The sequence below is a fragment of the Melozone crissalis genome, unplaced genomic scaffold (assembly GCF_028551555.1).
Source record: "Melozone crissalis strain CALT ecotype California unplaced genomic scaffold, PUWL_Pcris_2 ptg000081l_1, whole genome shotgun sequence".
NCBI lineage: Eukaryota > Metazoa > Chordata > Aves > Passeriformes > Passerellidae > Melozone > Melozone crissalis.
Window position 1 is genome coordinate 8,199,051 of NW_026535858.1, and position 24,551 is coordinate 8,223,601.

At 44.9% G+C, this 24,551-nt stretch overlaps 1 protein-coding gene across 1 annotated transcript; it reads right to left on the minus strand.

Annotated features, from left to right (window-relative positions):
• Positions 1–8,302: 8,302 nt before the first annotated feature.
• SRP9 (signal recognition particle 9) lies at positions 8,303–14,140 on the minus strand. The gene is made up of 3 exons (XM_054290338.1): positions 14,016–14,140; positions 11,393–11,461; positions 8,303–10,129 (listed from the first exon to the last, which is right to left on the minus strand). Exons 1-3 carry the CDS (start codon positions 14,085–14,087, stop codon positions 10,010–10,012), a joined length of 261 nt encoding a protein of 86 aa, XP_054146313.1. The 5' UTR covers positions 14,088–14,140; the 3' UTR covers positions 8,303–10,009.
• Between the last annotated feature and the right edge of the window lie 10,411 nt (positions 14,141–24,551).

A 24,551-nucleotide genomic window follows, 5' to 3' on the forward strand; every position in this document is an offset into this window, starting at 1 on the left:
ATGGGCATTAAACTTACAAGGTTTTCTTCTCATGCCTAAAACGCTTGTTCAGCAAAGGGAATTATGCATAAAGTACTCAATCAAATCGTCCTCAGGTCTGGCAAAATTATCCATAAATAAATAAAACCTCGATTTCATATCCCCATTTAGAAATAAGCAAATAAACCAAACAGAAAGCATTTACATGCCAATAGTTAAAGCCACTTACTTTAACTAAACAGGGAAACCTGGCCACATTCCTGAGGAACACTAAATAAAATTGTTATTTTCATAACAATTTTATAGAAATAACAATTTTATGGAAAGTTTAATGATAAAATAAAACAATTTTTTATGTTTTATGGAAAACACAAAAAATTATGTTCTATATATATGTTCTATATATATGTTACATATATATAACATATGTATATGTGTATATATATGTATATATGTATATATACATATATACATATATATACACATATACACATATGCATGTGTTATATATATGTGTTATATATATGTTCTATATATATGTTCTATATATATAACATAATTTTTATGTTTTTATTTATAAAAATAAAACATTAAAAATTTCTTTTATTCCATAAGCACTGGTAAATTTTTTATGGTTTTTATTTATAAAAAATAAAACTTTTAAAAATGTTTTTATTCCATAAAAAATAAAACCTTTTTTTAAAATGTTTTTATTCCATTAGCAGGGACCTTACCTCTGGCTCCAGCTGTTGGGGATACCAGGAATGCCGATTAGGACCTTCCTGTTCCCGAAATCAGCACAAAGCCCCCAGCGGTCCCAGCGCTTTATCCACACTGGAACTATTCCCATTGTCAGGAACCCTTGGAGCGGCAGCAGAGCCCTGCGCACTCTTTAGATCCCTAGCATTTACGGACCTTCTGTTCAGCGCCCGCAGGTTTGGACACACGGACTGGATGGAAAATCTCTTTCCTTTAGTGCACGGGGAGCCAAAGCTCCTCTCCCCGCCGGGGCACCGCTCGCATCCCTCGGGGAACGTCCCAAACCCATCCCGGACCGCGCCCGCCGCTCGCTCTCACCTGCGGGGCCGGAGCGGGCACCGAGCCCCCCGAGCCTCCGGGCCGCGCCCCCGCTCCGCAGCCGCCGGGAGATGTCGTTCTGTCCGGGCACAGAGGCTCCGGAGCACCGCAGGTTTGTCCCCGCAGCCCCCGCAGCGTCCCGGGCTGCGAACGCCGCCTGGGAGATGCCCTGCGGGATTTGGGCAGAGCCGGGAGCTGCTGGGAGCTGGGAGCCGCTGGGTGCTGGGATCCGCCTGTCGGAACTCAGGACATCCCTCTGGCTGTCCTGGATGGCCAAGACCCCTGCCGGGGGTCTCAGAGACCCTGGCACGGAGCCCAACACGCCTTTGGTTTTGATTATGACCCATGGAGCAAACTACCAACCTTAGATGAAGACCTGCAAGCCGCGACAGTTTAAGTAGAATGATAGTGAATTTATCACGGGGTGAAAAAATAGATTTTTGGGGTTTTTAGAATGGGGGTTCAGGGGGCAAGATGGAGGAATCTGGGCGTGTCCAGCCTTTCTCCTTTTTCTTCTTGGCCTCCATCTTCTGCTGTGATGTTGGCACTTTTGGATTGGTTTAGAGTTGCAGCTCACTGTCTAACATAGGTGATAGGTATTGGAAAGTAATTGTAAACATTGTACACGTGGTTTTTAGTATAAAGACATAACACCTGCCCAGGGGCAGGCAGAGTGCCTTGGACTGTCTTGCTGAACAGACCTTGGCAGGACAGGAGAAAATATTTTATAAATAAGGTACAATAAACAACCTTGAGACTGAGAATGAAAAGCTCAGGTGGCAGAACTCAAGAGAAAGACAGACTGTGCCTGACAGAAGGAAAATGCTGAAAATGCATCTAACTTGGATTTTCGTGTGTTGTTGTTCTCTGAACCCGTATTCTCCAAGGTCTGTCTTCAAACTTGGGCAGAGAGAGCTAAAGAAGCCTCAGAAGGTCAAGCTGTAGCAGCTCATCCCACCAGGAAAAACAAAACAAGCAAACACTGAACTCCTCATCATCTCTGGGGTTTTACCATTCAGTCTCAGTTTTCAGCTATGACTTCACTCCTAAGATCCAATCCTCTTTTTCCATCAGCCCCACGCCATCTCAGCTCCTGTTTGGATTGTTGGGCTCTTGACAGACAGACAGACCTGTGATCACAGATTCCTTTCACATCTTTCAACCTCTTCAGCCCAACCATCACAGTCTGCTCAAGCAGTCCTTTGCCCAGAGCCTTTGGTGTAGCTCTCACTCTCTTTTGTTATGAGCAGCAACAGTACCTAAATCAAAACCTAGTCTTCTTTAAAGCAACATGTCCCTAAACTGTTCTGTAAGTTTTGTCTTTTTTTGTAGTTTTCTTCTTCCACACCAAATGTGCTGGCTGAGTTCTACCCCTTTTGGGGCATCTCTCTTCACAAACTACTCTGTACTACTTTTCTTGAGACACCAAAAACATTAGGAGCAGTCCATCTTTCTTCTGTAGGACTACACAGATTTCACTTACATACAAACAAGACTGTGCTGAATTTCATAGTAAACATAACTTCTATGGGATGAAAGTTAAAAATGCAACTGTGTTGTGTGCCAGGGTCACAACCCTTTATTACAGCTTCCACACAGATACTTGGCACTGTTTAACCCCAGCTGGCAGCCAAGCACCACAGTCACTCACTCACTCCCCCACCAGCAGGATCAGGGCGAGATTCAGAGGAGTACAAGTCTGAAAACTCATGGATAGAAATAAAAACACTTTAAGAGGTTTAAACTTTAAACGATGCACATGCAAGAAAAGCAAACCAAGGAATGAATTCCCAGCTTCCCATGGGCAGGCAGGTGTCCAGGCATCTCCTGGAAGGAGAGGCTCCATCCCACAGAGCAGTTACTGGGGATCAGTGACTCCAGCATCCCCTTCCTCCTCCTCCCCAGCTCTACCTGCTGGCCAGGATTCCCTGGTGTGGGATGTCCCTTGGGGCAGGGGGTCAGCTGGGCTGCTCTGGCCCCTCCCAGCCTCTCCCTGCTGGGTGGGTGAGGAGCAGGAAAGGCCCTGAGGATGTGTGCAAGCACTGCCCAGCCACAGCAAAAACATCTCTCTGTTATCAGCACTGCTCCCAGCACAAACCCAAACCACAGCCCCACACCAGCCACTGTAAAGAAAATTACCCCAGCCAAAGCCAGCACAATGGCTATTTCAACTAATGAAAATTTACATTTTTTTCTGTTAAGCTATTTTTTATTGCATTTTTTCTGTTTGGCTATTTTAACTAATGAAAATTTGCAATTTTTTCTGTCCTCTATTTCTGATAAGAAATAATAAACGAGTCCGAACATCAAACTACCTTCTCAAGCGCCTTCAATAGAGAAACCAGTAGCCCTCAGCTGACCTTTTGTGACCATCTCAGCACACCAACCAGCTGGAACACCACACCAGCAGCTCTCCAGAACATCAAGGGGTTTTCTGATGCTCTGGTGAATGGGAACAGCTCAGCTGAGGCTCAGACCCACTGGAACCAGTGCTAGAGGCAAGGGGGACCAGCAGCCAAGGCTCTGTGGAGTCCCAGCCTGCACATTCATGGCACCACCAACATCTGTGGAGGCTCAGGAGCTCTTTGCAGAGCAGCTGTTTGCTCTGCTCAAACCAGGACTGCTTTTTTGCAGGGTTTTACTCACGGGTGACCCGGCTCTGCTGTGTGAGCAAGCACAGAAGGTTTGCCTCTGGGCACAAACCAACAATCCCTGATGAAATTTGTTTATTCCTTTGGTTCCTGACCTCAGCTACATGGGAGCACTGCCACAGAAAATGTGTTTTTAAAAAACCCTATAGTAATATAGGGAGTCCCTGATGTAGGGAATGATTGGTATCTGACTCCATTGATTCAGAACGTTGAATAATTGCTTTATTAAACTTTTATTTATACTATTTATACTATACTATATTAAAGAGCTGCTATACTGTAAAGAACACTAAAGAAAACCCGTGACTGTCTCCAGACAGCCAGGACACAGCTTTTCCCAATTGGTTAAGGAAACAAAACAATCCTCATCAGAATCCAATTGGCAAATCACTTCAGGTAAACAATCTTCCTAACACATTCCACATGTGCAAAAACAACAGGAGCAGCAAGTAGAGATGAGAATTGTTTTCTCTTTCTTCTCCCTGTGCTTCTCCAGGAAAAAAAGAGCTGACACCTCGATTATTTTCCCTTTTAATCCAATAACTGATCCCCAAGAGCCCACAATGCAGACTTTTCTGGGAGAGAGAATTATGTCTCTCACTGTCTATCAATGAAAGCTCAGTTTGCCTCCTGCCCCCAAATTCAAAAATCTATTTTTTTGAGGCAACTTAAAGCAAAACCCCGGATTTCACAGGACGTGTGTGAGGCATTGGTTCATCCCCTGCCTTGCTGACTCCTTCCCGAGCGGATGCCTTTGCAGAACAACATTTGGAGCCGCACTCGCTTTGCCAGGGCTCATTTGTCAGCGCCCGGGGCCAGCCTTTCATCTCCCGGGCACACAATGCCAGCAGGGCTGCAGCGGAGGTGGCTGCATTTACATGCATGAGCAAACCAGTTAAAATGCATATTTCAGCTGCCTGAGCTCTCCTCTGCTCACTACCAGCCAGCACAGCCATGAGGAGGTGTGCAGAGAGCTCAAGCCCCTCTCCAAGGAGCCAGTCCTTGGAATCTTGCTGGAAGCACAGCCTGTAGCTCAGGAAGGTTCTCAGTAAAGGCAGGACATGCAGACCAGTCCTTTCATGAACAGAAGAACATTTCTTCTAGACAGAAAAAGAACCCAACACGCACACACAGCTTCAAAAGAAATTATACAAAACCAAACCAATCTATCCCAGGTCTCATGGTATGACTGATGCTTTAAGTTCTAAAAAAATTACCAAGAATTGCCACCAAAAAGGCAGCAAAAGAATGTCAGCACAAAACCAAAACTTGCTAAACAAAGCAAAATATCTTCAGAGCTGGTCTTGATTTAAATGGAAAACACTTTCATAAATACCAGCACTACAGTCTAAGGGAAACTCTACACTCTTGGTTTTGCAATCCAAATATTCTTAACAGCCAGGAACTGTCTGTTTGAGGAGTCATAATGGATCCAGCACACTGGCTCCTGCTGGAAAACCAGAGCACTCAGGGATGGCACCCAGGGCTTAAAATGCTTTTAGAATGGCAGAAAGTAATTGCTTTCCCATCACAGGGCTCCAGAACACACCCCTACAACCGCCTTGGCACAGTGTAGGAGCATAAGGACTCACCTTCACCAGGAACAAAGCTCATGCTCCACAGCATGGGCCTGGGCTTGCAGGAAGGCAGTTAACTCTGCTATCGTGCCATGACCATGGTTTTATTTGCTCAGTTCCCACAGATCTCAGTGTTACATGGTCCAGTTCAAGCCCACTTTCTCTCAGGAGCATTTATTCTGCTGGAGCTGGTACTGGGCACACACACATTTTGCATAACAAGCAGGGGTTAACAAACTAGCACGCTTTGCATTCTGCTGAGTAACTAATCTGCTGCTAAAATGCATTTAAGCATCATTCTCATCTCAAAAATAACATTTCTACAGACTAAAAAGCCCACATCTGTCTCCAGTCTGTAGTGATTCAAACACTTCAGCCCAGCATCAGGGTGGGGAGGTTTATCTGAAAGCCAGCCTGAAGAGTCCACTTAGACTGAAGATCTGCTTATGTGAAAGTAATGAGAGATGAAAGGCATGTTTTTATGTCATCCCCAGCAACAAAGACAATTCAACCGTTGCTTGTATTTAAATACCAGTCCTTGAACTGCCAAAGCTCTTTTTAACAGATAATATCTTTATAAACAAAAGTTGTGTTGAGTCACACAGCATCTACCCTTAAAGTAGTACTGGCATTTCAGAGGAGACACCCCCATGTCTTGGAAAGCAAATCACTATTAACACAAGCAAGGAATTAGATGTAGTTCTTCATAGACTAGTTTTTCCTAAAAAAAATTTTTTAAAAGTGAAGCTCCTTTAAGACAGTTATCTAACAAAAGGACTCCTTGGATTTATTTGATCAAAACAGCTTTGCTTCAGTCAATTGAAGGTCCCTCAGCACACAGCACTGTACAAGGAATATCAATTTCCAACTAAGCTCCTCTCCCTAAGGACACCCACTAATGCTCACAGAATCTTCAAGGGTCTGGACTTGTGCATAATCTGCAGCCTAGGTAATAAATTTACAGAAAAAAAGACACTTATTCTCTCTGTACTTCCATTTCAGGTCCAAACTTCATTGAAGAGGTGTTACAGAGTAATTCCTGTGAGAGGTTTGTGCTGCCCGAGGCCACAGTGAGAAAGCACAGGTGGGTAAGGTTACTGTGGTTCCATCCTCTTCCAGGTGATCAAAGTGAGGGGATTCATCCTCCCTAGAGCAGAAGGGACACCTCAGAATGTCACTGTTATATTTCCTGAAAAATCCCTTTGCCTGCATTTCTTCTTCTGGGAAGCTGAGAAGCCTCAGAAAAAAAAAGGAAAAAAAATATCCCATTTACTTCTGCCTGTTTTGCTGCTTTGGAATGTGGTTTGGAGATTGTTTATCCAACATGTGAATTGTTTTTACTTAATGACCAATCAAGGTCGAGCTGTGTCAGGACTCTGGAAGCAGTCACGAGTTTTAATTAGTATCTTGTTAAACCTTCTGTAAGTATCATTTCTCTATTTGTTAGTATAATTTTAATATAGCATTCTTTAATATAATATCATAAAATAGCCTTCTAAGAACATGGAGTCAGATTCTCAATTCCTCCTTCATCCTGGAGACCCAGAAAATACCACATAAGAACATCTAAAATGACTTAATCCTTTAAGACCAGCCTACAGTAACAAGTGATCATCCCAGTCCTACTGACAGAAAACAGTTTCCTCACATTTGTTCCAGCAAAATGCTGAGTGTTACCCACTTTTATACTGTGTGAAGAAACTTACTGAGATGAAACATAATTCTTTTGACAAGTTAAAACATTTTTAAAAGCACCTGCTTGGCTTTGGCTCCATTTCCCATTTTGACAGACTCCAGCACCAAAGCATCCAGTTTTCCAGAATAAACCTGTCACTCCTAGAAGTTAGGTCAGGACTATTAATAGGAAAGCCTTTTTCAAAAGGCTCTCTAAAACAAAGACCTGTGACCAAACTTCTTCTCACTTCTACAGATAATTTAAAAATCTCTCTGCACTCCAGAATACCCTTCCACAATGGATAACATGTGGAGCAGCTCAGGGTTCAAGCCCCTAATATTGGAAACAGAAGTGATTGCATGTAAGTAGTTGAATATAACAGAGAGCTCAGATATGAAGTGCTTTGCACAAAGAAATAAAATCAAGACACTCAGGGAACCCAGCAGGTGAAAACCCCAGAGAAACAGAATAAATTCCATGGGTAAACTAACCCAAGTTCTTGGAGCAATAACAAGGCCCCTATCTTTTTATTAAACTGTTCTCACTAAATAGAACAATTACTGAAGGCAGCAACAGAACTGGCTGTAGCAGGGAAAAGCATCCAATTTTTTCCATCATTCCATTTTTGCAAAGGTCACCTGTCTGTCACTGCACAGGCTGCCCATGTCTCCTGCCTGACTGCAGCCTGAAACTGGCACAGCCCCTGGCTGAGAGCAGCAGTCCCTGGCAGGCTGGGCTGCCCAGTGCAGATCCAGGGACTGTGAGCTCCCCTTTGCTGCAACAGCCACAATACACTGATTTTTAATCACAAAGCAGAGGAGACATTCAAGTAGCTGGCAACACGATGGACCAGCTCAGGGGATGTTTATTAGGGATGGGATCAGTGTACATAAGCACACAAACTCTCAGCAAGAGCACAGGCATGGAAGAGGCAGAGCTGGGAATTCAGAGCTTCTCCACTGCCCCATGGACACAGTATGGAAATGGCTGAAATTCCAGGATTAAGTTATGAAGCATCTCTATTCTTCTGAACAAGTTTCCATACCATTTAATTTTCTTAAGCAGCAGCCTTGTAATATTTTCTTTTGCATTCTGGCTGCACAGAACCACTCTATAGTTTCTTTCTAAGTATATGGAGAACAAGCTTAACAACACATCACTCTTACAAAAGTGGCAACAGTATTTCTCCAGGGTTTTGGGGAAATAATTTCTGAATTTAGAAAAGTAGAAATGTATTCCCTTGCCTGTTCTGCCTGAAAACTGCTGCTCTAATATACAGTGCTGTAATTGCTCCTCCTCTAAAACCTGCTGGGGTATAAAGCTGAAGCCTTTGAGCCACTTGCTACACCCAGTCTCTGTACTACTTTATTGCAAATATTAGCAAAGTTATTTGGAGCACCAAATAAAAATTTCAGTATTACAGTATCTCATGAAAGCTTAACAATGAACGGAGTCCAGCCTTCTCTCTGGCTTTATTTATATTTCAAAAGCCAATACAAAAATGTTACACACATACCAGTCACTGTTGCAGACCAGAATTTTGAGCAGTCACCAGGAATTTAGTGCTGCAGTATTTTCCAACAACGTGCAACATTCTGTGTTCAGCTGCAAGGGTACTCTAATGCAATATTCAAGCCTGGTGGGTTTTCTCCAAGCTTTTGGCAAATGTTGAAAGTCCACTGCTTCCCAGTAGCTCCATTATTTTTATGTAAGTGACAGCAGGTAGCTACCTAAATAGATTGTTTTGTTATATAAAAATGCCACTACAAGTATGGTCCTGCTTTACTTTTGTGGCTTGGTTTAACCCCAAAAAATCAGTTCTGAAAGCACCTAGTTATATCAATAGCCTAATTACATGAAAATGCTCCTCTGTTTTCAAGTATGCAAGACCTAGTCAAAGCAAGTATCAATTTTAGCTACTGGGTTTTCAAACAAAAAGCTTTTTTACAAGAGACAATTAAAGCTTCCATCAGCCTACCAGAAGTTACTGTGAGAAACACATCTAAGCTACAGGAGCATTGGTCTATTTCTGACAGTGGTATTTAAGTATTTATTAAGGTGTTTGCATCCATTTATCCATTTGGCTGACATCCACCTGCCACATGTAACATTTGCAATTGCAGTTAACAAGCTGCTGGAGTAAGGAATCTGGGTACTGTTCAGCTGGATATTTTCTATTAGCATAATAGGCAAGAGCTTCTAGAATTTGTCTTGCTGATATACTTCAACTCTGCCTGAAGCAAGGATGGGAAAACAAACCCCTGCTTGTACAAAATAGTTCAAGTATGTAAAAAAGCCACTGACTGTTTTTTAGTAACAGTATTTGCACAAGCAGAAAAAAACCCTCCCAGCTTCTCACAGATCTCTAGGAATATTCAAGTGAAGTTCTGTTTTAATTTTTTGAGATACAGAAGTTTAATCACTTAGCCAATATAAGAGTTCTGCAAACTGCATTATAGATAATGTTGTACATCTTATGACTGAGTGCTGCCAGCAACAGTGGTAATACAAATTGGCAATTTCAACATTTCAGTTCAGAAAACATCTGTTATTCTAAACCCAACAGATTTATATAATGTATGTAAGTATTTATTAAACCCAGCCACCATGCTACAGTATGTGATTAATAAACCCTCTCATTTTGAGAATACACCAGGTATGAACACAATGAAATCTAGATGAGATTTTACAGTAACTTTCCAGAAGTATGCCTGTGGCCTAGCAAATTTGCATTAACATACTGTAGATTTAAAATATTTACTTGTCTTCTTAGCATACCTAACGTGTAAGAATAGTTGCTTAATACCCAAAAATAAATATAAGCTTTCAATTGAAAGCACTTATTCTCCTAGATTCCCAAAGTGGAGTCTGAGGGGTGAAAATGCTTCAGACTTGCCATCAGTCCACTAGTCCACTTCAGTACATAAAAGCATCTCCTGCCCCAGTCTTTTTTTTTTTTTTTTTTTTTTTTTTTTTTTTTTTTTTGTTGCAATCCCAAAGATTTGTTTCCAGTGAAATATGAGCAGAGCAGTGATTTTCTTGGCAGCCCTTCAGTCTGTTTCCATGGCAGCACTGCGGGACTCCTTGGCCACCATGAGTCGCATGAGCTGACTGTGGAATTTCTCAATCTTCTTCACGTCTTGTGCCTGGTCTGTTCTGTACAGCAAACACTGCAAGACAAAGTTGCTGATATCAGATCTCACTTCTGCTGCTTTTTATCTTGTTTGTAGCTGCTATGTATTCATTTGTGCTTGGAGCACACAAAACAAGGAGAGCATTGAAGTGTTCAGCAGTTACCAGGAGGTAGCACCAACACATCCACCCTGTTTCAGAGCACAAACATTATGTGTGTTTGCTTTTAAGCTTCTCCCTAATGCTCATGCCTCCCATATTGAAAATAGGGAAATTCAGAATTTATCCTAGTTTCTTCCAGCTCCAAAAAGCTGTTGAAACTTAGGTTTTAAAGCTGCACTTTTTTTGTGTTGTCTAAATATAGAAACAGATTTTAAACCTGAAGTTACTTGCCAATTCTTTATATTCTGAAAGCAAGCTTACTTTGCCTTTCACAGTCCTTAATGTTACACTGCCAGGGACATAAAATTCAGTATTTCCCATTGAAGGGGATCTCCTATCCCAAGCAAAACCTGTTTTTCCAAGACAGTCCTAAATAGGGAACACAGAATCTGATTAACATAAGCAAACACCCAAACAAACAAAAACAACCCAAACACTAAAACAACCCAACCAAAATCCTGAAACCAGTCCCCATTTCCCCCCACCTGGTGTAACACCCTTCTCTGATTGAAAGCAGGTAAGGTAGTTAATACCCCAGAAGAGTTTATGTTTGTGAATCACCTGACTCCAACTTCCCCAGAGGAGATTTCCACAAAATAACCCTTAAATTCCCCATTATCAGTGCCCCACACCCAACAGCTCACCCATGTCAAGCCCCATTCCCCTATCAAGAAGGGCCTTTACTGGAGTTTCTCATCCATTCCAGGCACTTGACATTCCAATGCCAGACTACTTTTCCTGGAAAGAAGAAATTTGACTCTTTTCCAAGTCTGAAGGCAAGAGAAGGGCAGAATACCCTGTCTGGACTGCAGACTACCAGAATAGCCTGGGCTGCAGAAAAACAACTCCTTAGCTGTAACACTGCTGTCACTCAGTCTCATAACCACAAAAAGGGAATTTCACCACTCTGAGCAGGTAAAAAGGAGCCACTCACACCAGTAAACACCAGTTTGAAAATGCTCCTGGACTGGTCAGTGTCAATGCAGACACAGCAATGAGGGAAGGCTGAGTACAAGTTTTTAGAGAACTGTCAGGCACTTTCAAGGCAGTGTGCAAGAGCTCCCAAGGTGACTGACAGCAAAACTGAAGTCTGTGAGTGGCACAAGCAGCTCTGGAAGGGGAATGTGCTCTGTACTTACAGCCACATCATCTGTCACCTTGATACAGAGGTTCCCATCACAGTGTCGGTATTTGAGGACAACACGGACCTGAAATGAAAAACATTTTAGGGATCAGCACTGACAGATAACAATTCTCAGCAGGTATTGAAGGGAGTCTACCCACACTCAGACTACCCTTGACCATAATTATGTTCTGCTCCATAATTATGTTCTGCTCCATGTTTTCAGCCCCTCTGTGGCACTCCCCAGCTCTGGGGCTGTGGGAGCTGCACATAATCCCACAGCCAGGGTGGTGTGGAAGTTGACCCACCACATTTCCCTGCCTTACAGTCCAGGCTGGTTTTCCAGCAGCATCAGCAAGGTCAGCACTGGGCATGTTCAAAACCCCTGCAAATCCAGCAACAACAGCTGCAGAGACCTTGAGACAGGCAGGACAAACCATGAGGGTCATGTCAAGAGGAGACACCCCTGGCTGTGTGCCACACCCCAGAAAAACCAACTGCAGGTCTGTGTTTGTAGGCTTGAAATACTTCAGAAAACAACAGCTCCACATGAGGACTGGAAAGGGATCAGCTGAGTGGGGCAGGCTCAACATCACCACTTTTTCTGCTGTGATAATCATCACAGCCAGTCCTGCAGCCACCTGCCCCCAGCTCTAACCCACCCTTGCCCCTCTGGACCCTCAAACCACCAAAGTTCTCAAAGCCACACTGGTAAAAATCCACATGCTCAGTGGCTGAGCATTAAGTGGCTCCTCCTGAGCAGTTTGCAGCCTCAGCTAACATCAGAAACAAAGCAAGGTGGCCTTTGAGAGCACTCTGAACTCACACTGCAAACAGTTTTTATTGTGCTAATGGCGAACAGTGATTTGTCAACTCCCTCGCTACAAACACATTTTGGAATTCCTGCTCCAGAGCGGATCTCATCACAGACTGACCCTTTCTGTTTGACAAACTGCCACCTCCTGAGCAGTGTGAGAGCACAGCTCCCTGCTGAGCAGCCCCAAAAGCACAGAGGAGGCTGCCACAGGCAGCAGAACACGCTCAGTGTATCAGTAACCTGCTGGAACACACTCAATCTATCAATAACCTGCTCCTGCCAAGGCAGAACCACTCAGTACCTGGCTGCAGAACACACATCCATCTCCCACAGCTCTTCCTTCAGCTTCCCAGCAAGCCCTATTACGAAATTCCTAATTCTCTGCCAAATTAACAGGAGGGTACTTGTGCTACGACAACAGGGCCTATATAAACCCCTCTGTAACCAAATTTACTGCCATGGATGGGAAGAGATTTCCTTTAAGGAAAGGGAAGAGCAACTCCCAGCTGCAGTGACATCCATTCTTTCATTTAATTCAATGTCACAGAGCCTAGGAAGGCCAAACTGGGCAATTTTAGTATCAGCAGCAACCACATATGGTGTATCTGTGCTAATTAAAAGGCAGAGCTAATCTGCTTTAAATAATTAGGTTTAATTTAATCTTCTGAAGGTTTCTCTAGTTCCCCTATTTTTGGTGAAGAACACTAGGCCTTTTTTACTGAAGATTTCTCAGGTGTGAGTTTCACATCACATTTTTGTGCTGCTTTTTAGGTGAACAACAATGCTTTTCCTGAAGACTGGGATTAATTTTAATATTTGCATTTAAAAAAGCAACAAGAAACAAGAAACAGTCATAAACCAAGGGGTTAAGTCCTTGAGGAATTATTCTTTAGGATGCAAACTCCTTCCAGTCTGAAACATCACTGCAGGCAACAATGCAACATATTGACCCTATGAAAGGACAAATTCAAATAATATAGGTCTTAAATGCTCTAGACTGATAAAATAAGCTTATAATTGATACTTCAGCAGAACTCTTAACCTCGGTTTCCAACACACAGGTATGAGCTCAATGTCTTTGAAGCTCAGCCTTTGAGGTTCATCCCAGCTGCCAATAACGCCGCCTGTAACACCGTTCCCCAGGGATGCTCTCGGGGCTGTAAATGAGAGTTTCCTCCCGTTCCATAGAAAAGGATGGTCCAATAACCTTCCTCGCAGTGCTTTTTCTCTGTATTCGACACTGCTGAGGCCACAGTGCCAGTGCTGTGTCCCATTCTGGGCTGTCGCTTCGGGAAGGACACGGAGGAGCCGGAGGGAGCCCGGAGCAGGGCAATGGGGCTGGGGCTGCTCAGCCTGGGTAAAGGAGGCTCAGGAACGACCTTATCGCTCCCTAAACTCCCGGACAGCAGGGTGCAACCTCCACACAGCCCTAAGGTGTGCTAGGAGGGGTTTAGGGAGGACATTAGAACAAATTTCTTCATATAAAGGTGATTAAACATCGGAAAGGGCTGCCCAGAGAGGCGGTGGGGTCACCATCCCCGGAAGCGTTCCAAAAATAAGCAGACGTGGCACTTAGGGTTATCTATGGTCTACTTAATATGGCTGACTGGGCCATAGGCTGGACTCGACGATCTCAGAAGTCTTTTCCAACCTAAATGATTGAGACTCTGCGATTCTTGCCTCTCCCGTCCAGCACCAGCGTTCCCCCCCAGCCCAACACCGCCCGCCGCCCCCGCCGGGCTGCGCGCAGCCGGAGCCGCCTCCACATCGCCGCTCCCATGGCCGGGCCGTGTACCCTCCCCTCCCGCCCGGGTTATCCCACCTTCATGGGGTCGGCGAGGTAGAGCTTCTCGGCGGCACGGGTGAACTCCTCCCAAGCCTGGAAGTGCGGCATGGCCGGGCGCGCTCGGCTCCCCGCGGCCGCGGCAAGATGGCACCGGAGGCGGGCGGGCGGCAGCGCGGATGAGACGGTGCCTCCCATTGGCCCGCGGCTCAGCACCGCCCAATCGCGGCTCGCGTAACTGCGCGCTCCCGCCACAGCGACCCCTGCAGGCTTGGCGGGGAGGCGGCAGCAGGCGCGGGGAGAGGCTCCCGGTGGCGCCTGGGCTGAGGGCGTGTGGTGCCGGGTTCGAGCCCCGCCACCGGCGGAGCGCCCACCCGCCCGAGGCTGGCACCCGCGGGGCTCTGCTAGGCCAGGTACGGGCTCTCTCCGTGATAACTTCATTCTCTGAGGCCGCTGGGGAGGCAGGTGGGCCAGCAAGGTGCCTTGGGGGTCCGGCGGGAGGTGAGGCCCGTGCACCTGAGGTGTTCTGTTTGCTCCGCCGGCCCTCACGGATGGAGCGATTCCCGGGTTTTGCCAGGCTGGAAAAGCTGCGTGAGGGTGGAGTTTGGCTTCGTGTGGAACAAACAGGGTTTGTGGGAGCTCCTTGCTGCCTTCCCTGGTCTGCCTTGCTGAGGGGTGCTGAGGCATCGCTAAACTAAAGCTGAATGGCATGGAATAAAATGATGGAATGTTGGGGAAGTCTGCTTTTCAGGGCTCTGTGTGTGTGTGTAAAGCTCTTACATAAAGCTGACTTAAAAATCCCCATTAAAAAGGAAATGAGCGAGGAAAAAAAAAAAATCTGAGATTTCTCCTGGTATGTTTCAAAATCCCATAGCCTGCAATGATTTTTGTGCCGTTATAGAACAAAGCCTGTGCTAGTGACAGAGCTGAGCTGTGCTCGTGTCACACGGATTGTGCTGCTGCTGCTGCAGTGACAATAAACACGTAAAACTTGCAAACCCAAAAGCCCCTGCTAATTCAGGTAATTCAGATAATTCCTGATAATTCACTGAAAACCCGAAAACTCCAAGTTTTACTGAACAACTCGAAACTCACCGGTGTGGCCAAACAAATAAACCAAAAGGTTTAGGGCAGATCTGCATTTGAGGGGACAAATTATGCAGGCTGTGGCAGTCTCCACTAGCAACATGGGGAAACACTATAGCTGCAGGCTTTTTTTGGCCACAAAAGGCACAATACGTGCAAGAGAGAACGAAGAAATGTGGCCTAGAAATAAAAGGGTGGATGGGAGGTAAGGGGAGAAAAACGAGAATGAAATTCCGTGAGTCAGTAAAGCAGAAAATAATTGTTACTGTGGGGATCTACTCTGAAAAAGTCTACAGTGATTAGGCTGGCAAACTTCATAAATTGTGACTTGTGGGTGTTATGTGGTCTAAACAATTCTGCTAAAGGGCTTTGCACCAATGGGTGGTGGCTATGGAGGGTGGAAAGATTTAAGGATTTTTTTCTTTTTCTTTCCAGAGCTGCTCACAGGGTTTAGGCACTGATGTGTCACAGAACCCAGCTTCAGATCTTCAAGAGTTGCCTTTCAGAGATGCTGAGAATCAACAGATTATCAGGTGATAGGTATATGGGCAGAGCCTAAAGCAATCATCCCAAACACAGAACAGAACCTGGACAGAATGGTTCTCTACTCTCCTTGAGTTTGGGTAGCTATTTATAACAGCAGAGCAGGAATTGCATTTGGTAGTGTTGTACAGACATGCAGGGGATGTAAACACATGGAAAGGAAAGGTGTGGGGAACACAAACACTGTAAAACACATTTTACAGAGCCATCATTCACCAAATTTGGGTCCAGGTCTTCAAGTGGGACACGGGTGCACCTTCTGAAAGAGCCTCAGTAAAAAACCCCATTGTAGTAATTTTTTTTTCCCCCATAACCAAGATGATTCCCAGGATCCATTTTAGGATGCAGCTTCTAAAACTGTTCTATAGGCACAATTTTGGAGGTGCCAAACTGCAGCAGCCAGGGCAAAGAGCAGAGAGGGATTTCATAACTGGCCTTGCCTCTGAGGGAGATGAGATGTGCCACAGTGACAGTTCCACACAGCCTGCTACACAGCTCTGCATAACCTGCTCCTGGCTGCACATCTTCAGGGTTTTGTCATCCCTGCCACTGCCACCACCACCTATGGCCCCACATTGTGCTGCCACAGCTGTTTGTGACTCTGCACTGGGGATGGCACCAGTGCTGGCATCAAAAGCAACACCATTTTTAGCAACACTTTTTTTTTTTACTGAGATGAGTTGGGTTTTCTAGTTTAATCTGTGCATTTGGTAGTGCTGTTGTGCTGCCACAGCTGTTGAAAATGTACCTTTTTTTGGTGGCAAGACAGAATATGGGAATTCCTACTGGTTCTGCTGGATTGCCACCAAAAATGAGGGGCTGGATATGAAACCACCCTCACTCCCAGTTGCCCTGAGAGCAGGGCCAGTTGCTGAACTCTCCACAATTAAGAAGAGAAGCTATTTCTGAGCCCCAGGGAATGTCTGATACCTGTAGTTAGTGCACTGCTGTGCTCTGTTGTTCTCCTTTTGCCTGGAGAACAGAACATTTTCTTGACATGTTTGGAAAGTCAGTCAGACCACTGCAGCTATTCAGCTGTAAGTTGTATTTGATGTATGTCCAAAACTGTATTTTTCAAGTGAGTTCCAGTGAGTGCAGTAATAGTAGAAATCCTTCAATGGGCTTTTTGTTTGGTGAAATAAAATGAGCAGTTGTTTATCACTGTGTGGAGTGTTTGGTATGCAGCCAATAATAATTTAGTAGTTAGTAAGAATTCTGCTAAAACATACATACTTATCTTGCTTTCTTTGCTTGAGTTTCTGCTTTCTGCCATGCAAGAAATCATTCCAACGGTCTTAACAGCCCATTCCATCCCTTGCAAATGAAATGTGGAATGCTGTAAAACCTCATTTACCCTTTCCTCAGTCTGTCTCTGTGTATCCTTGCTGTATTCCCTAGACCACCTTAGATAATGTCTTTTTTTTGCTTGGATTTTAGGCCATAAAAAGCTATGAAGCAATAATGTAAGTACTCGTGTGATGAAGACTTTTCATGTGGGTTTTCCTCAGGCCTTTTCCCCTCATCCAACCTGTGTGTACATGATTAATTATCTCTCTTTGATCAAGCTCCTACATGCATTGCCACTGCAAGTTCTGCTTCGTAAAGCTGTGTTCAGGCATCTGGGTTGTGCTTGGTGATCTCTTCAGGTGTTTTATCTGGTGTCTTCCTTTGCATTAATGAAAAACTGAAATAAAATCGTGCAGAAAGTACTGCATTAGAGCTTAAAAGATCTTAAAATATCATCCAGGGAGATCTTACAACTCCTGCAAAGTTCATGGAAGCTGCAGCTGCTTAGCATCACTCAGGGTCAGACATTTGGTTTCCTGTTCTTCACATTAATGCTTTCATTCTATCTAAAGCAGGTGCCATGTTCTTTTTTTTTTTTTTTTTTTTTTTTGGTTAAACTATTTTTCTCTCCTGGATAAGGAAATCAGATAAGAGTATTAAATTCATTAAAATAGTTATCAGTCACCATGACACACTACTGGTGGGTAAAACAAACTGGTCTTCCCACCTAAAAGAAGCTTTGTGTAGAACACTGTGCTTTATCATGCTAAATTGTGGATTGGATGGGAAACAATGGCACAAACCGATCTCAGTTATGCTGCTCTAAATCCAGAGTCATTCCGTTTATTTCATTGGGTTTTTATTTTTTTTTTTGGGGGATCTGTAACAGTATAATTAAGAGCAGACTTTGGTGCCGGGATGATAATCCTGTTCTTGGACCGAGAGCAACAGAAAGTCAGCGCAGTAATTCAGGTCTGAGAGAGTGCTAATGAGGAGTTGGTTACAAGGCAATTTTTACTGCCAAGAGTGCTTAATGCTTAAAGGAGATACAGTTGCTTCTTTCAAAATAGCTCCAACCCAGCCCTTAGCAAAGTGAAGGAGAATCCTAGGCATTGTGATTATACATTCCATTCTTGTGTGTGTACGGTCTAAAGCAGCCTGGGATTTGTACTGATGCAGACTTTAATCGCGCGGGGCTATTTTTTTTTTTCCTTTGAAAGGGCGTTTATGTGCATAGGGATGCAGATAAATCTTGAATACACCGAGATTCGAGGTCTTGACTTCTCGCTGGCTCCGGAGTCTCCGTGCCCATGAGAACCGAGGCTGCAGCGGGAAGCAGTTGGTGCTGCTGGATGGGTTCTGACACGCCGCTCTGAGCCGCAGCTTTCACTCCCCGGCTCCCCAAGGAGCACAAAGCACGCTGCTCCCTTGTAGGGGTTTGATGTTTTACGCAGCTCGGCTGAAGGTTTTGCCAGGTTGAGCCATACACAGGTAATTACATCGCTGCCAGTTTATTCTTTTGGACTCGAGCATCTTACAGAGCGTTCAGGCTCGTACTGTCTTAGCAGGATAATTAAATATTGGTGACACTTAAAAGAGAATTCATGGCAGTTTATGTGGGCAGCAGGATTCCAGGGCTCTGTCCTGGTGCCTGTCACAGCTTCAGGGCAGGGTAAAACCTGGATGCCTATTGATAAAAAAGAGAGCAGGCTCCCGGTACTAAAGTGATTTCAGTGTTTATTATAAAAAAGAAAGGCCTAAAGCAAGGGGGCCTGGGCCGAGCAGGAGCGCTCCCATCGAGGATGCTGCAGTGCCAGCCCTGGGGCTGCTCAGCAGCGATGGCCCCGATGGAGCAGCACAATTCAGTGGGTCAGAAGTCCCTTTCTATCCTGTTTTTGTCCCTTTGGATTGGTTTCTTTTTGGATCTTTCATTTGCATGAAGGTTTAAGGCGCTTGATTGGCCCATTGTTTCGCTTGGGGGGGGGTGCACTTTACTGAGGTGTGTTATGGTAGGTTGAGTACCCTATTTCTTCTTTTAACCCCTTTTACAAAATAATAACCAAACTAACAGTACATGCTTAACGAATTAGCAACTATTTTACAACAGTTTCTAACCTATTTTTGATACCTGTCACTATCCTCATTCCTTTTCCTGTGAAAGGAGCACACTCCAAACATGGCCCTGATCAGGGCACACCGTGATCTACACTTGCCAGACACTTGAGCAATGACCTTGCCCAAGGCAGCATCGTTCCCTAATTTGCTTGAACATCAGAAAAGACAATGCCATTTAATATGGTTTAATCTCACGTTGTTGGGGAGTGTATGGATGGCAACAGCCATTACTCTGGCCGCAGAGTCATCCCTTCCTATGGCTGTGTTCTATCCTGAACAGAAGATGCCCTTTCATTTTTGGGTGCTGTTCTGACAGTGTTCTTGTTAAGCTGCTCAGTTTTGATAGCTGGAAAGATTCATCCCTTCCTGTTAAGTGGTCACTCCAGTAACTTCAGCATAACAAGGTATTCAAATGGATGTGCTGTCATGCAGGAGACATATGTTAGAGAGCAGCCTCTGTGCTGTCACCACGCTGGCTGCTGAGATTTGAGAATGAAATAGCAGTCCTCGTGATGGCCTTCAGGGAGAAGAGGAGCACATCTGGTAGCCAGCTCATGAACCAGCATTTGAGGCACTCTGGGAGCAGACAGACAGTCTCAGCATTAACTGCTCATAGATTTTGTATCACCATTACGTGAAGTTTCTGAGCCTGCTTAAGATGGGCTTAGATCATCTGCTGGCACAAGCTGCAAGCACATTGATTTCTTACATTAATCTTTAAGCAGCAAAGCTTTTTATTTGATAGGCATGACTTAAGGCTGGTTTACCTGTGCTGTTCATGCTGCCTGGCTGACGTAATTGAGTACAAAGCACCCGAAGAGGCAGGAGAGATTAGATGCTTCCAGTGATACCTTCCCAAATCCTCTGGAGCTGTGTGACTGCAGCTGGGCTGGAAGGGCTTCCCGAATTTTTTAACCTGACTTCTAATTCTGAGCTACATGTCTGAGCCTGGATCAGATGGAAATTGCCTCCTCCTCCTCAGTTCAGCCTGCAGAAAGGGAGACAGAGCAGCTGTGATGCTCAGGCCTGAACTTTCCTGGCAGGTGAACCCTGCCAGCTTCTTGCTCAAGTGAGAGTAACAGGCTTCCCCTTCCCCCTGTGCTGGGGGAAATATTAATTCACTATTTGCAAAGAAAATCCATGCCTGTCCCTGAATCTGCAGAGCCTCATTTGAGTGGACTCTGGATTTAGCTGTAGTCCCTGCTACTTGTTCACTGCCTTTTCCTGGGAATGAATGCCCTCTCAGGATGTGTTTGCAGAAATGCATGTGTAAGTACCCCTCAACCCACTTCAACCAAACTGGGCTAGCAAAAACCTCCTACTTAATCCATTTCAGTCTGGCCCAGGGTGGCCGAGGCAGCTGAGGGGGTGTCCACAGGAGCCTGCTCTGCAGGCACATCTCAGGAGGTGGGAATTTCCACAAGAAGTAGGACGGGCTGAGCAGGGGGAGAGGATTTGAATCAGCAGCTTCTCCCATCCCCTGGGCTGCAGGCAGAGGAGGGCTCCAGCACAGGGCCCTGCTGGGCAGCCTGGCTGGCAGAGCTTGGCAAGCTGCAGCACAGGAGCAGTTTCCCCATTTACCCCTTCCCAGACTTACAGCAGCTGTGGCCAAGAATGCCCAGCAGAATAAAAACCCTGCAAGCTCCTCAAGCTCCCCTGTTCAAGTCTTTGTCCGTGGTCGAGGGCTGGTGAGGGTGGAGGCCCAAATTATGGTCAAATTAGCATCAGAATGGATGCTTGACATTTGTGTTGCCAAGTTCCTGGAACAACTGCAGGCACACAACATTCCTTGGATGTCTACAGTATGGCAGCTTCTTCAAAGAGGTGTTTGATCCAGAGCTTGTGCAGTACTGGGCCCACAGACCCACATAAAGCAGCAAAAGAGCTGGGATCAGTGCTGGGAAGGGCTTCCTCACTTCCAACATACTGGAAGACCCTTGCCATAGAGGTTGCAAGGATTTACCTGGCTCTTTAGTTGGCTTGGGTCTGCAGAGCAATTTTAACCTCAAAGTCTCCAAGGTTAGTGTTTTGGATTAGATTAAAAATATGAAAGGAGACCTAGGTGGTGTTTAGGAGTGGGGGCAGGGAGAATATCTGCATAAATTCCATGCTGTGGCTGTAATTTCATGTTGAAGGGACAGCTCCTAACGAGATTTACAATGTGCCCTAACCATTGCATTCGTGCTGAGGTGTTTTTCTCTCTCCATTAGCCACTTTTACTGATCTCATTTTTTTTAATGAGTAGTGAGTAAGTCAGAGGTTGAAGTGATCTCCCTCCCTCAGGAATTACTGACTAAGTTCCCCTTTCTTTTAGATGAGGCAGAAGTGTGGAGGTCACACAGATAGCAGAAACATTTATGCAAGGGATGTGAATGAGGAGGAAATACTCACTGCTCTCACTCCTTTAGGGCCTGGAGAAAGATGATGAGCCTTCAGGCAATTCCCAGCCTGCTGCTGATCCTCCTGCTTTGTCTCCCTGCCTCTGACCCACTCCTGGCTGGGAGGGACAGGAACTGGGAATGGGAGCTGCATGCTTTCTGATGAATCTGTACAAAAGATTCAGAGATTCAGCCAATCTGTGTCCCCTTTATGCAGCACAAAGGGATGAGGCAGGGCAGTGCAGTTGCTCATACATATTTCAAATATTTTCCTTTTTTTTTTTTCCTTAGGGTTGATTTCACTTTTAGTTTAAAACAGGGCAAAACTGGCAGTCCTAAAGCAAGCTCCTCTTCCATATAGTTTATTCTTATTGATTTAAAAACAAGAATCATGAGAAAGATTTGCCAGTGTAGCATTTGCTGTGCAACATTTACATGCAGCTGCTTTGAACTGAATTCCCAGCAGAAGTGAAAGGATTTGGAGGCTTCCAGATCTTAGCAGACTACTGTTTTTTTGCAGACAGAAATCTGTATCATATGTGCTTCTCCAGAGATCCCTCCCAGCCAGCTAGGACTGTACTATCCTTTTTCTACCCCACTGAGGCACATTATCAGCTTTTGGGAGGGGATCCTTCTGGACCTGGAAAGTTAATTAGTTTTGGTTGCAAATGTCTGCCACTGGAGTGACTGATTACTTTTTGGAGGGAAGGAAAACTCTTGTCACTAAAGCTGAAAACAGCAAAAGCCTGGAATTTGTATATATTTTGGTGCTTATTTCTCTTCTGTGGGGCAACACTCTTCTCCATATGTGGGGAAAATTTTTCAACCGTTCTATTTCAGTTCTGGAATTGTAAGTTAAATGATAAATCTAATTACATAACAAGAATATGATCAGGAGTATTTGAAGGCCATTTGCAAATCAAATGCTGGTAATTTCAGGTAAGATAGTCTTGCCCTACTTTCCTCCAGCTTGGCCAGTTTCACACAAGCTGAGAATCCATTGACTCTGATAGATTTTTTTTTTTTTAAGGAAATGAAACCGTGATCTAATGCAGGGCCAGAGCAGTAGACAAGTGGTTTGCTATTTGCATATTTAAGGTAACTAACTCAATGAAGGGGATGCAGGTTGCCTTAAGGTGAGGATGTCACCTGTGTCCCCTCAGGAACCTCCTCACTCCTTGGTGGCAATGACAACTTCAGCAAGAGGATGCTTTCCTCCTTAGGAGCAGCATCAGTTTGACGTCCCACAAATCTTATTAGGTATTCTGTTCATTCTTCAGAGAAGTATCATGAGGGTTAATTATTTCTCTGCTGTGACTCAGACAGTGATTTTGTGCCAGAGGATTCTGGCAGTGAGTGTAATCCTGGTGATACCCTGAGTGAAGAAACCATTGTTAGCGAGGTTGGTGAGGAAGCGCTAATGGAAGCTGAACCAGAGCCTGATATAGAAACTGAGAGACCCAAGGCAAACAAAGGAAAGAGGTTGGAAACCTGGCTGTTTTCAGCCTTCCACAGCAGATCTGACAAAAAATAATTCTTTGTCTTCCAAAGTCAGGCTGCAGAGTGGCTCTCCTGGGGCTGAGCTGTGCCGGAGGGAGGGAGGAGCTGTGCTGCTGAGTCCTGGTGCCTGGCATTCCCCAGGGAAGATGTGCAGCAAGGTTTCAAACAGAGTGTCTCCTCTGTAAAACTGGGTTGCCAGATGGGGGCTGAGGGCCTCGCTCTGCCCAGGCTCCAGCAAGGCAGTGCTCCAGAGCCAGTTGGCACTGTGAATTATAAATACATTGGCCATGTTACTCTGTTTAGGACCAGTGCTCTGGAGTTAGATGAGTGCATGAATAAAACATATTTTCCACGATGCTTTTCTCTCTCTCAGTATTTTATAAACTCGTGATAAAGACTGGGGATATTTACCTGCTTATGACTGTGCTGAGGAGGGCAGAAGGGCTCCTTGCATGAGCACACAGACCTAAGCACAACTCAGTCCTTTAAGATTTTCCCTTGTCCCAAAGAGATTATTTTCCTCTCCTGGTCTCGTGTGGTTTCCAAGGCCCAGTTTAAACACATACAATGACATAGGATAGATAGCTATTTTCCATACATGGCCTTGTATGGTTGTTCAGCAGGAAGCTTTCATTGCTTTAAGACAGCACTGAAAAGTGTTCTGTTCTGCTCTCTGAAAGAGAAGCAGGCAGGATTATCTTGGGCCACATCTTTCTTCTATTAGTGAAATGGTGAAATCAGACATCTGAGTTAAGTCTGACCTTACCCTGTGGTTCCTGACAATCCCACAGCTTTCAGTTGTCCCTAGTTCATATGCAGGATTCTTCAGTCCCCCTGGCAATCTGCATTCTTTCTCCGGGTATCTTGGGCCCTTGGGAGATCACGGCCTTGCCTTGGTTTCTCTGTTGCCACTCCAATAATTCACTCCTTAGTCTGGATCCCTCTGCTGAGCAGGCTTAAAGGTGTTCATGGTCTTCTCTGACATTTCTTGATGCTATTTAACCTATACAGTGTTCTTTCAACTTGCATCCTTCCTGGGTGCCTCCAGAAGCAGCACAGCAGGCTCCAGCATTTCCTGACTCTGTGCCCCCTTATAGCAACCAGCAACTTACACATTTGTCATTCAGCTCACAATCTGCTTCACTCTTTCTGGCACCTTGCAGTTGCTCTCTCATTCCCTAACATGCTACAGCCTTCTTCAGGCTTAGCAGCTGCTCCAAGAAGGTTCCTAAGGCTGAGGAGCTTTTTGCTGAAAGCATTTTCCAGATTCTCCCTTATGCTCTCTAGCAATGAATTTATTTTTTTTTCTACTTTGTGATATGATGTGTTTTCCTTGGCGTTTTTCTAATTGTTCTTCATTTGACTTTATTGATCACTGATGTCCAGCATCATGTGTTATTCACCATAAACCAGGGACACTCTGACTGTGTTATTTCAAACATCCTTGTAGCTCTACCCAGCAGCTGTGGCCCTTCTAGATGTGATGGCATTCAGTAACATTCCTTCCTGTTAGCTGACTTGTGTCCCCAGCAATTCTCAGCCTTCTCTGGCTTTCCTCATCACCCTGAGGCTTGCGTCCCACACCACTGCCAGGCCCTCTCAGACAACTCTGCCACGAGGATGTGTCCTCTGCTTTTCTGTATCTCCCTGGGATGTTTCTTGACAT

Coding starts and splice junctions, on each gene's coding strand:
- SRP9 (XM_054290338.1), bottom strand. CDS start 14,087: ATGCCGCACTTCCAGGCTTGGGAGGAGTTCACCCGTGCCGCCGAGAAG. Junction 11,462..14,015: donor ACCTCGCCGACCCCATGAAG/GTGGGATAACCC, acceptor TTTTCATTTCAG/GTCCGTGTTGTCCTCAAATA. Junction 10,130..11,392: donor AGGTGACAGATGATGTGGCT/GTAAGTACAGAG, acceptor TTTGTCTTGCAG/TGTTTGCTGTACAGAACAGA.